This window comes from Acinonyx jubatus, chromosome A3 (genome assembly GCF_027475565.1).
Source record: "Acinonyx jubatus isolate Ajub_Pintada_27869175 chromosome A3, VMU_Ajub_asm_v1.0, whole genome shotgun sequence".
Taxonomy (NCBI): Eukaryota; Metazoa; Chordata; class Mammalia; order Carnivora; family Felidae; genus Acinonyx; species Acinonyx jubatus.
In genome coordinates this window covers 13478085-13491566 of record NC_069388.1, presented here as the reverse complement: position 1 = coordinate 13491566, position 13482 = coordinate 13478085, and the positions used below count along the sequence as shown (strand labels likewise).

The following is a 13482-nucleotide window of genomic DNA, read 5'->3' as shown; positions in this document are numbered from 1 at the left end:
ACGAGGGGCCTGTGCATTAGCAAGTCGGGTGAGAAGTCTCTGAGGGAAGCCTTCCCCTCTGTCATGCACCAAAATTAATTTGAATAGTTAAGTATCCAACTGATGACCGATGGCTGGTTTTTGTACTTTGGGTTGGATTTATGTGTTTTGGCCAACTAGAGTTATTTTTATTTGTATTATTTGTTTGTATTTTTTAACACTTATTTATATTTGAAAGAGAGAGAGACAGAGCCTGAGCAGGGCAGAGGCAGAGAGAGAGAGGGAGTCACAGAATCCGAAGCAGGCTCCAGGCTCTGAGCTGTCAGCACAGAGCCCGCTGCGGGGCTCGAACCCACGAGCTGTGAGATCACGACCTGAGCTGAAGTCGGACACTTAACCAACTGAGCCACCCAGGCGCCCCAGAGTTTTTATTTTTAATGCAATTCATTGGCAACTTCCAAAAACGAGGAGAGTTCATACACAAAAGTGGATTTGCATTTTTCTTGGAAATTGAGAGTCTGACAACCCAGGTTCAACTTGTGGGAGCTGCATCCGTCAGAAAGGCACTCTGTCCTCCACGGCGCTGCCCGTTCGAAATCTTCACCTTACCCCCTCGCCCCTACAGCTAGGCCAATTTATCAAACAGCGTGACAAGCGCAGTGTCGAGGGTCCCTCCAACATCAAAACACGGCTCCGTCTTGCAGTGTGTCCGTTCACATATTTTGGCTGAAGGCACAAACTACGAGGCAGACAGGCCTGAGCCCGCAGGCCAAACCTGACCACGAATCTTACGTGATGCTGGGTAGAGGACTTTGCTTCTCTGTGCCCCAGTGCCCACTATCTTTGAAATGGGGCTATCATCTACCTTGAAAGTTGCTGTCGTTTTTTTAATAGTTTTTAGATTTCAGAGAGTAAAACTTGGGGAGGGGCAGACGATAACAGTTCTGGGTGTTTTAACACCTCCCAGATAGGTGTAACCACCATCAGAATGCAGAGCCACGTCCTCTGCCAAAGAATCCCTCTGTGATTTGGAATCAAGCCCTCCCCCACCTCAAACCCCACAATCACTCACCTGTTTGCCATTTCTCTAATTTTGCTCTTTTTTTTTTAATTTTTTTAATGTTTATTTATTTTTGAGACAGAGAGAGACCGAGCATGAACGGGGGAGGGGCAGAGAGAGAGGGAGACACAGAATCGGAAGCAGGCTCCAGGCTCTGAGCTGTCAGCACAGAGCCCGACGCGGGGCTCAAACCCACGGACCGTGAGATCACGACCTGAGCCGAAGTCGGGTGTTCAACCGACTGAGCCACCCAGGCGGCCCTGCTTTTTTTTTTTTTTTTTTAAACGAAATGCCATTTGGTTAGATACCATAATGTCATCATCCTCCCAAGCACTGTCTCATTTTCTGTCTGCTCAAGAGTAGTTGCAGGGATGCCAGACCCAAAAAAGCCCATATAAAGCACCTGCCCCATCCCTGGACAACCTCTTGAGGATTATTTAGTATTTCCCTCCACCATCTGATTTCACGCTTCACCAGTCCCTCTCTGATCCTCTCCCCGTTAGGTAATTGAACCCGCAGCTCATAAAACGCCCACATCCCCAATGCCTTGGTTCCCACTGACAAAACAAGTGTCCCAGCACAGAAGGAGATGGGGGGCATGGGGTGTGGGGGGCTGGGGGGGGCGGGGTCTTCTGTACAGGGCAGCCTCTCAGGCTCCACCATGCGCGCCCACCAGAACGCACGACAGGGAGAAATCTCTCACTGCCGCCGTGGGTAAGCCAAGCGGAAAGACCCACCGCGTCATGAGGACACTCAAGACCACCTGGTTCAGAGAAGGAGCTATTCTCGCCACTCACGACGGGCAGAGAGGACACAGTGAGAACGCCCCAGCACAGTGTTCCTTTTCGGGGTGTGGAGGAGGAAGGAGGGCGTGAGAAAGCAAGCTGCAACGCTGAGCTCTGTGAACATTCCAAAGTAGCAAACGGGTCCCCTTTCATTCGAGTGAGGAGTCCCCACCAGCCACGGCCCTGACCGCTGTACCACACGCAGTCCGTGCTAACAGGTGAGCCAGGGCGGGCCAGGCTCTGGCCTCCCTGCAGACACGGGCTTGCTCCAGTCCCGCCACCTGCCTGGCACCTGGAACCTCCGCTCCAGACCTTAGTTTCTCCGCCTGAAATGGCATTGCAGGACAAGACGAACCTGGAGGGTCCTGGCCACCAGGGGCTAGGGGTTCACGTGCGAGCATCGCTCTGCACAGGTGGCTGTCCCCCTCTTCCTAAAACCCTGTATACTCGAGCCCCACCCCCAGCTGTGACAACCAGACATTGCCCAGTGTCCCCTGGAGGGGAGTGAGGGAACCATCTCTGGGGAGGACCACCTGACATAGGCTATTCTCCACACAGCACCCAGAGAGGTCCTTCTAAAGTGCTCAGTTCACATCCCTCCTCTGCTCAAAGGGCTCCACACCAGGGCCTGCGGGGTCCACAGGGTCCCAGTGCTCCGGGACCTCATCTCCTCACCTTCTTCCCCTCACCCACTGGGACAGGCCACCTGGGCCTCCCTGCCATTCCTACAACATCCCTGACCCCTAGGGCCCTAATTTTTTGTTCCTCCTCCCAATATGGGCAAGGCTGGTTTTTCTTGTCATGCAAATCGAGGCTTAAATACCACCTCTCCCAGGTAACTCAGTCTGACTCTGGGTTTCGGCTCAGGTCACAGTCTCATGACTCCTGAGCTCTGCAGGGGATTCTCTGTCTCCCTCTCTTTCTGCCCCTCCCCTGCTCACACGGTCTCAAAAATAAGTAAACATTTCCAAATAAATAAATAACGGCACACACACATAAACACATACCACCTCTCAAGAGGCCGTCCCTCAACGCGGCCTCTTCCAGACCACCGCCATTCTAGGCATCTCTCTCCTTACCATTTATTGTCTCTCACTTTCTAGAACCCAGCTCGGTACAAGAGCAGGGCCCTTGCTCACCACCCTCTGCCCTGGGTCTAAAACAGCACGCAGCGTGTAATAGATGCTCAATAAAAATCAAGAATCCTGACGGAACGAATCAATGAAATGACTTCGTGGTTGGGTACTTAGCATTTCTGGTGCCAATTTTTGCTAAAGACTCTGCCCGAAGGCAGTGCTCTTGAAACAACTGACGGAACTGCAATGGGGGGAGGGGGGCCCTACTAAGTCAGGGATAAGGATGGGCATTTTTTCATTAGAAAAGGAAAAGTAAGGAAACAATATATCAGAATATATTGCACAAAGGAAAGGTAAATATGGATTCACAAAGCTCGACTTGCATCAAGTGTGTGCATGTATAAAACCTTAAATGTATATACATACACGCACACACACACCTGCACAAGAACTGAGTTACTCTTGTAAAAACAAGACAACATTGTAAACGCTGGCCTAAGGTCCGTCAAGATAAAACAACTCTGCATATCAACAAGCCCCAGGAAATCGCTTACTTGCTCCTTTTACCGTTCTCCCTTCATCTTTGTCCCCTATACCTTTTTAATATTTTGCGCAGAGAGAGGTTTTGTTCAGAGCTCAAGAACCACACCCAAAAGAGGACATCACAACTTGCAAAAATATGCATAGATGCCACAGAAAGAGGCTCCCACAACTCCCCACTGACCCAAGTTAAGATTCAGGATGCTTCCAGTGGTAGACGTTTTGTCCGTTTTCGTCGTGATGGGCGTGGACGCTTGAGGAGAGAAGGTTTTCGGGCTGCCGGACAAACTCCCTGCTTGTCCCGTCTTGGCAGAGGCTGGTGAAGCTGAAAAAGTATGTTCATTGTTAAAAGACAGATTTACAAATGAATAAACAAATAAAACTTGTTTGTCGGGGGAGAGGGGAGAAATTGTATCTGATTTCAACAAGGCCCCCAGAAGTGCCCAGATGGGGCGCAGCAGGAAGGGTCGGCCATTTATGTCAAGCACAGGCTTTAACCCAATGTTAAGCCGTGAAGGAAGGAGGCCTCCCCAGTCATTCTATTAAGCACAAAGCTCTAAGACAAATCGGCTAAGCTGCCACTGAAATTGGTTTGGCCCATTCACGGGTGTAAATCTCAAAATAAATAGCGATTAAAGCGGCCCCCAGCACGGTCCAGATGCAAAGACCGGAGCCAGGCTTACAAATGGCATGCCATCCGTTTATAGGAGATGTGGGAGCTGGCTCGCACAGCCAATGCACCTGCCGTGGGCCAAGTCGACCCCTTGGGAGATCTCTGGCTTCCCATTTCAAAGGTTCCGTGATGCAGAATGAAGCCAAACTCAGCACCAGATGGAGCGAGGGCGTCACTGGTCAATGATCTCCCTCCTTACTATGTTCCAAACTTTTACAGGAGGACAGAAAATCATACCTAAGCCCGAGTCTTTTAAAAATACCATAGGGTGCCTGGGTGGCTCAGTCGGTTAAGCATCTGACTTCGCCTCAGATCATGATCTCACATATCATGGGTTGGAGCCCCACGTCGGGCTCTGTGCTGACAGCTCTAAGCCTGGAGCCTGCTTTGGAGTCTGTGTCTCCCTCTCCCTCTCCCTCTGCCTCTGCCTCTGCCCCTCCCCCACTCGCTCTCGATCTCTCTCTCTTCTCAAAAAAAAAAAAAAAAAAACATTAAAACAAATTTTTTAAAAATAAACTTTTTTTTAATTTTAAATACCTTAAAGCTACCTCCATACTGCTCCCCTAAGCCTCATCCACTGAATGTGGGCAGGACAGAAAGCAAACCACATAACAACACAAGAGTGTTCAGATGCGCCGTGCGTCCTGGAGATCCTGCCCCTTTGCCTACACAGCCTGCCATTATGGGGACTGTCCTGTCTGTTACAGAGCTCCTAGAGACAACATAATGGCCAGCCCTGCTCCGATGGACAGGAAAACATGGACTCTGCCGTGATCTGATCCTTAAGGGAAAGTTGTCGATGGCAAGGGCGTTACGAATCAGGACGTCCCGGGGACTTCAAACAGTGCTCACGCTGGCAGATGGTCACCTCAGTTTCCTCACCCACCAAATGGGGGTAGAGTCAAAGTAAGGATCCAATGGGTGAAACTCAGCCAGTCGGTATGCAGGGCTCCCTCGGCTCTAGTGCAAGGACCTACCAAAGCTACCTTTAATGGATAGAGGGGGAAAGACTAGACACAGGGAGGATGGAGGCAGGCACGCAGCGAGAGCCAGACCCCAGGTGTGAAGTCCACCTTGGCAGCTGACTTGATGGGCGTCCTTGGGCACGGTCCCTGAGCTCCGTGAATCTCCTTTCCTGGTAGCCTCAAAGAGAGACACTGATAATAAAATACGAAAGGACTGGTAAAAAGCACCCACCTCATCAAGTTGTAAGGATCTAGCACGTTAATCATCAAAACAGCGGCTGGCATCAGAGAAGCACTGCATTATTATTTGCTATTAGTATAACATCACTTCCTATTTCCCCGTTAACCTCGAGGGCGTTGGCTTCAACCACCTAAACCAGCAATTCTCAGCCAGGAGTGATTTTTTTTTTTTAATTAGGTAGGCTTCACGGCCAGCGTGGAGCCCAACATGGGGCTTGAACTCACAACCTTGAGACCAAGACCTGAGCTGAGATCAAGAGTCAGACGGTTAACTGACGGAGCCCACCCAGACGCCAGGCAGCCAGGAGTGCTTTTGCCATCCAGGCAGGACACGCTGGGCAATGTCTGCAGACAATTTTGGCTGTCACAACTAGGGCAGGGGAGGGTGCTACCAATATCTAATAGGTGTAGACCAAGGATGCTGCTCGCCCCTGCCCCACCACCAAGACAAATAATCTTTGGTTCCAAACACCTATAGAGCAGAGGTGGATCAATTCACAAAGGGATGAAACAGGTGTGCCTGTGGGGAACCTCATCTGCAGACGAGATGGGGAGCTGGCAAGGAGATGAGCTAATCCACGTCAAGTGGTCCTTAGCAAATGCTCCATCGATGCTCCACATTATTTTGAGAATCAAGTTTTGTTGGTGGTGGTTTTTTTTAATACTAATTAACTTAGTTTCACTGTGAAGGATGAACAAATGCCCGGCCCCGGGCACACAACACTCTCTCAAATGAGAGCTTCAATTTACTGTCACTACCACTGTTCCTGTAACCAGGTACCGTAACAACCAGAAGAATTAGAGTGCTTGGTACACACACACACACACACACACACACACAAAATAAGAATCACCAAAGATAAAGTATTACCAATAAAATCTTTAGTATTCGGATTTTATTTTTCGTTCACTCATATTCTATCTGCTTCCTTCCAAAAGAGATTTGCAGGGGCTGAAAACATCAATGTCCTATATTCTCTGCGAGGACTAAAGACCAGTGCCTCTCTAACTGTATTCTCTCACATGAACCAGCAAACAGGGGTAGCAGGAAGGGTCTTACACCAGTCAAGGTACTGCGTAGACTGCGAGGAACTTTGTCAAGAAAGTCTGACCCAAAAGGGTAGGCGGAAGTAAAAACGTGGGTCCGCATTTCCCTGCTTCATAACAGCTCATGTTAAAAAAGGAAGGAAGGATGGGCGCCTGGGGGGGCTCAACTGGTTAAGCGTCCAACTCCTGATTCCAGGTCAGGTCGTGATCTCGAGGGTCGTGAGTTAGAGCTTCGCATCAGGCTCTGTGCTGACAGTGCAGAGCCTGCTTGGGATTTTCTCTTTCTCTCGGTCCCTCATCTGCTCATGCAGGCTCGCTCGCACCTGCTCTCTATCAAATCAATATTTTAAATTTAAAAAAAAAAAAAAAAAAAAGAGGAAAGGGAAGCCAGCAGGCAGTCTCACAGAGCCCTGCCCCCTTGTGGTCCCTACAGGGAAACTTAGCAAGAACACAGGCAAAGTCGTTATTTTTGCAATTCTGTAGTTAAAACATAACGGGAAAAACAAGTCTTTAATTTCACAGGCACATAAAGTTTCCTCTGTTAATAAAACGTAAGTATTGAAGGTTTAAGAACTATGTTCTAAATTTTTTAATTTAAACATAGCACCAGGATATGGCAAGAATAAAAGTGTTTGGAGAACACTGGCTCCCCACGGGTACGAGTCTGGTTCACTCTCCATGCAGCCAGCAAAGGGCAGGGACCCCCTCACAGATATCTGGGACTAAAATGCTTCCTGTAATCAGAGAAGGGATAGCATGGGGTCACCTAGCAACCCTGGGTTCCAACACGCAGAACTCTCCTTGGGGAACACGATGGCCCCTGTCCACCCCGGAGTGCCACACGTCCCCCCTCCCCAATTTGTGAAACACTATGTACCTGCCTCGACCTCCCCATATCAGTTAACGCTATGACCACTCACCTAGATGTTCAAGGCCAAACACGTCTAAACTGCCCTAATTCCTCCCTTGTTCTCCTGACCCAATTTACCCCACTCTTCAGCCAGGCCCCTCCCTGCACACCGCTTCCAAAATATACCCCCAAGCTCCCCCCGGTCTCCATCCCCGCTGCCATCAGCCTAATGCACACATTCTCAAAGGTGGTTCTGGAGAACAGGGGGGTGAAAAACTCTCTTACTCTTTTCATGTATAAAACACAGACACATGCAGTACATAAAAAGAAATACAGTACTTTGAAATTTCATGAGGGTCCCTTCCTAGGTATCAACCCAAAAGAACTGAAAAGCGGTACTCAAATCTTGCTACACCAACGTTCATCGCAGCACTATTCACCACGGTTCAAAGGTGGAAACAATCTGAACGTCCATCGACGGATAGACAAACTCTGGAGTCCTCGGTGGAACGTTTACTGAACCATAAAAAGGAATGAAGGTCTGATGCATGCTGCATCATTCACTGAAAACATACGCTCTGTGAAAGGAGCCGACACGAAAGCCACATTTTGTATGATTTGGATTAAATGTAATACCCAGAGCAGGCAAATCCATACAAGTCATGTGCAGACTGACGGTCACGAGGGGTCAGTGGCCAGGGAGTAGAGGAGTGCTTAATTACTTCACGGGATTTTATTTTGGAGTAATGGAGATGTTCGCTTTCAAATGGTTAATTTTAGGTCATGTGAATTTCATCTCCATTAAGGAAAAAATTCACAGGAGACTGTTGGGGGGGGGGAGGGGGTTAGGGAATGTCTAAAATGGCTCCCTATGGGATGAGAAAGAAAAAAATGGCTGATAAATACTGCTCGTGCCTATCATTTCCCACCAAGAGCCTGTAAGAGCTCCCATGGGCCCCCCACCTCCTGCCACAGCACCCCTATCCTGGGGCACCCTCCACACCACAGCCAGGTACACAAACCACGGCTCCATCTAAAACCATCCAGAGGCAGGGTATCTGGCTGGCTCACTCAATAGAGCACATGCCTCTTGATCTCAGGCTTGTAAGCTCAAGCCCCCACATTTGGGTGTAGATACTTAAAATTAAAACCTTAAAAATAAATAAATAAATAAATAAATAAATAAGTAAGTAAGTAAGTAAGTAAGTAAGTAAATAAAACTATCCTAGAGGTATCCTATCCCCCAGAATAAAATCCAACCACACATGCGACCTTTCCTTTCCTCATTCAGGAATCTCCAGCCACAGGACCTTTGTGCTGTTCCTCTACGATCAAATCTGCTCCTAACTCAAGCCTTGACACTCCAAGAATTCCCCAGGAAAGGCCCCGACCCCCACCCCGATCATACTGGCTGGTAACCCTCCAACACCACCCTCAAAGCCCTTCCCCTGCTGGCCTCATCCAAGGGGGCCAAGTGCCTCTTTTTACCATCTCCCCTTTGCCGTGAGCACGTCAGCTCCAGGACAGCAGGGTCCCTGCCAGGCACCTGGGATGCTGCCCGGTGTCCGAGAAATTTACAGAATGAGCAAATACATCAGATCATTAACTGAAGAATGAGGTTTCCATTTCTCTTCTCACCACAGAGGTCAGGATAAGCAATAAAGAAACAATAAGAGCAACGAAAGAAAACCTTCTTCATAAAAAGACAGCCGTTTCTGTTTAAATACTCTCGATATTATACAGCTACTAAAAACAAGGTATGCTAAAAGAATGATTAACAATCCAACAGAAACACATAAATGAGCATGGGGGGGGGTACAAATGGTCAATAAACATGTGAGAGATACAGATACAGATGGATAAAGATAGACGTGGATACATTTATCTCCACCCTACATCTTTTTTGCATACGTGATTACCTTGTTTCAAAAAATAACACCTAGTGTTGAGGGAAGGGGAATACTCACTGGAATCGTAAAACCTTTTTAGCACAGCAATTAGGTGATGCTGAAATTACCCAAAATTAAATTTATAAATCACACGGACGGTAAGGTCCAATGCTGAGTTCACCCCCTAGATATACGTGTCATGTGCCCCAGACACAGTATGCACACCAGAAGGTTCACTGCAACAGTTATTTATGACAGCAAAAAGGAGATGGCGTATAAATGTCTGTTAACTGAAGACTAGATAAGTGAATTAATTAATACCATACACCCCAAAAGAGAATGACACGGATCTGCACAATCTGACAAGGACTGGTCCCCGCAGGTACGTGTGTGTGGGAAAGAGAGAGGTAAAAATCAAGTGCGTACAGAAGTGCCCACAATATGTGTAAATGTTTATCGAAAACACACGCGTAGCTTCAAATGAGTGTATACATATTTTTTGGTAGTAGCATACTCCACAGAGTATAAGAGAGGCATAACGAGGAGAAAGTTTCGGGATGTAGGAGAAAACAAATGACCTTTTTTACATCCGTTTACACTGCTTTAATACTGCTAGGTTGTGTTTTATGTTAATTTTAACCATGTAGGGTCACCAACGTTAAAAAAAAAAAAAGTCAACTAGAGTTATTTAGATGATGGGTCATCTTGCCCGTTTAAAACTATCTCTACTGTGGTTTCTGTTGTGGGGGGAAAAATCTTTAAAACAGGTGTAAAAATATATTTCTTAATACAGATAAATGTAAATGAAGGGGGCGGGGATTTTGGAATTCTCAGACTCCAGTGAGTTTCAATGGATATGTTCTCGAAAACATGAACTCTGGCTTTGTATATGGCCACCGGGACAAAAATGTGAAACAGCAGGCCAGCCAAAAACACCCACAATTTTGGGAATTAGAAAGCTAGCAGAGATGTCCATACATAAAATGTGCATTAAGAAAACAAATCAGATGGGGCGCCTGGGTGGCGCAGTCGGTTAAGCGTCCGACTTCAGCCAGGTCACGATCTCGCGCTCCGTGAGTTCGAGCCCCGCGTCAGGCTCTGGGCTGATGGCTCGGAGCCTGGAGCCTGTTTCCGATTCTGTGTCTCCCTCTCTCTCTGCCCCTCCCCCGTTCATGCTCTGTCTCTCTCTGTCCCAAAAATAAATAAAAAACGTTGGAAAAAAAATTAAAGAAAAAAAGAAAACAAGAAAACAAATCAGGGGCGCCTGGGTGGCTCAGTGGGTTGAGTGGCTGACTTCGGCTCAGGTCATGATCTCATGGTCTGTGAGTTCAAGCCCCGCGTCGGGCTCTGTGCTGACAGAGCCCGTTTCAGATCCTGTGTCTCCCTCTCTCTCTGACCCTCCCCTGTTCATACTCTGTCTCTCTCTGTCTCAAAAATAAATAAACGTTAAAAAAAAAAAGAAAATAAATCAATGTATCTGTTCAAAACCTACCCCTTCACACGACTTCATAAAACCAAGTTTCTTCCCCTAAGAGATGTTTCCCAAATGCCTTCATTCACATGCCCCCAATCATTTCTGTCATCTGCACGTGCAGATGACTGACAACTACAACTATATGGACAAACAGAAAGGTGTCAAGGAAAGAATCCTCCCTCGTAAGGAGCAGAAGGCTTAGTGTGATCCATTCGACCACAGAACCTTACGATGGCAATTATCAATGGGATTTATACATTTAAAAACCTTGACTTGAATTCAAGTCATGGTCCCAGGTTCGTGGGTTCGAGCCCTGACACAGGATTCCTCACTGAGCGTGGAGACTGCTTGGGATTCTGTCTCTCCGCCTCTCTCTGCCCCTCCCCTGCGCGCGCGCGCACACACACACACACACACTCACTCTCTCTCTCTCTCTCTCTCTCTCTCTCTTTCTCTCTCTCTCTCTCTCTAAAATTGAAAAAAAAGGAGGGGGCACATGGGTGGCTCAGTGGGTTGAGTGTCAGACTCCTGATTTTGGCTCACATCATGATCCCAGGGTCATGGGATCGAGCCCCATGTCTGGCTCCACACTGACCATGGAGCCTGCTGAAGATTCTTCTCTTTCTCCGTTTGCCTCTCTCCCCTGCTCACGTGTGCATGCACACACACACACACACTCCCTCTCTCTCAAAATAAATGAATAAATGTTAAAAAACTAAAAGTTTAAAAAAACCCGAAGGAACACCCAATTGGTCTGTGGGTTGTTTTTTTTCTTTTTTTGAGAGAGACAGAGAGCGAGCAAGTGACCATGAACAGGGGATGGGCAGAAGAGAGAGAGGGAGACAGAGAATCTGAAACAGGCTCCAGGCCCCGAGCTGTCAGCACAGAGCCCAATGTGGGGCTCAAATTCACGAGCCACAAAATCATGACCTGAGCCAAAGTCAGACGCTTGACCGACTGAGCCCCCCCAGGCACCCAGGAACACCCAATTCGTAACCCTTGTTACCTCTCGGGGTATGATTATGTGCTATTCATTACACAATTTTAAAATTTGAAAGCAACAGTTTACATTCAGGGAAAAAAAGGACACAAAATGCGATGTAATGTATTGAAGAGCTTCAAACCTGAACATGAAGCATCAGAACTTTGCTCTCAGTGCTAAAAGTCCAAAGCACGGCACGTCAACATCAGGGTTCTCAACAGAAACCGGAGGGGCAACTACGCCCCCAGGGGCAACGTGGCGGTGCCTGAAGACACTTTCAGCTGCCCTCACTGTGGGCAGGGGCGTGCTACGGGCATGAAGCGAGCGGAGGCGGGAGCGATGTTATATACTATATACCCTGAAGTGAGTGCACGGGAGGCCCAACCAGACCATCGTCCAGCCCAAGCCAGCAGGGCAGAGATCGAGAAACTCGATTTTAAATCACACTCGACATTTTCAAAAGCAAAAAGACATTTGGAAACGCTCGTTTCGATTAAGCTTTGACACGGATGCAAATCCTTTTGTAAAGCCGTAAATCTTGCTCAAAGGAAGAACTAATCGCCTTTGAAGTCACAAATAATTCAATCAGATTTTATACTTTGATGTACAATTCACGAGTGCGGACCAAAACCCATCATTTATTATCTACGTTTATAGGATCCTGGCCTGTGCTAAGTGCTATTCTGACTCCATGAAACAGGAGTCTTAGAATTAAATTAGCAAAAAATGCCCCTTCCCTCCCACGCACCCCGGCACTCTGGAGGGGCAGAGGCAGAGGAGCTAGTGATTCAACGCCAAACTTCCTCTACTTATAAAGCTTCGGAAACAACCTCCATCTTCAAAGGGCAGTAGCTTGCACAACTCTTGGTGGCTTGCACAGATGAGCCACACAGCAGAGCATCACTGGGCAGTCTACAACAGGACAGAAACTCCTATTTTGAAGGACTATGTGACATGAAAAATATTCAGAACACAAGGTTAAGCTTAAAAAACAAAAAACAAAACCTCAGGTGCCCAGATGGCGCTATCGGTGGAACAGGAGACGCTTGATCTTGGGGTTGTAGGTTCAAGGCCCACAGTGGGCGCAGAGCTGACTTAAAAAGTGGGGGGGCGCCCAGATGGCTCAGTCAGTTGAGCATCTGACTTCAGCTCAGGTCATGATCTCATGGTCCGTGAGTCCAAGCCCACATCGGGCTCGCTGCTGTCGGCACAGGGCCTGCTTCGGATCCTCTGTCTCCTCTCTCTCCGCTGCTCCCCTGCTCGTGCTCTCTCAAAAATAAACAAAACGTGGGGCGCCTGGGTGGCTCAGTCGGTTGAGCGCCCGACTTCGGCTCAGGTCATGATCTCGCGGTCCGTGGGTTCGAGCCCCGCGTCGGGCTCTGTGCTGACCGCTCAGGACCCTGTTTCGGATTCTGTGTCTCCCTCTCTCCCTGACCCTCCCCCGTTCATGCTCTGTCTCTGTCTCAAAAACAAATAAACGTTAAAAAAAAAAAGGAATTTTTTTTTTTAAATAAAACATTAAAAAAGAAGGAGGAGGAGAAAAAGAAAGAAAAAAAATCTCAAAACCGTCTACAACAGATACTGCAAACGAGCCAATATATGTAAAAGTTGGGGCAGTCCACATTTAAAAAAGTATCTGAGGCTTCTCTTGAACCATGAGAATAAGGCAACAGAGCCCACGTTCCCACTTGACAAGAAGCAGCAGGAAGGCCCCAGGGCCCTTCAGGAAAGGCATTCCTCAAGAGCATTCTGACAGGTCAGGTGGTGGTCTGTTAGTGGGGTGTAAGGAGTTGGCATCAGAAGAGTAAGGACCGCTGGGGGAGGTACATACAAGCACCAACCCGTGTGTCATCAGGAAGAGTGTTATTATTTCTGCTCTGTGTTGTCCAGCCCAGTGACCACACTTCTCAGTCCTGCTCGTC

At 48.0% G+C, this 13482-nt stretch overlaps 1 protein-coding gene across 30 annotated transcripts in view; it reads right to left on the bottom strand.

The window, feature by feature from the left end:
* The window catches only part of ZMYND8 (zinc finger MYND-type containing 8), a 124428-nt gene that overhangs the window by 39415 nt on the left and 71531 nt on the right, over positions 1-13482 (bottom strand). For 27 of the 30 annotated variants that reach the window (XM_027070270.2, XM_053199864.1, XM_053199865.1 and 24 more), the window contains one exon: positions 3625-3765. The exons of the other annotated variants lie outside the window; for them this stretch is intronic. In XM_027070270.2, coding sequence (XP_026926071.1) covers positions 3625-3765 — 141 coding nt within the window. The remainder of the gene's footprint in view (positions 1-3624; positions 3766-13482) is intronic. 30 annotated transcript variants of the gene reach the window in all.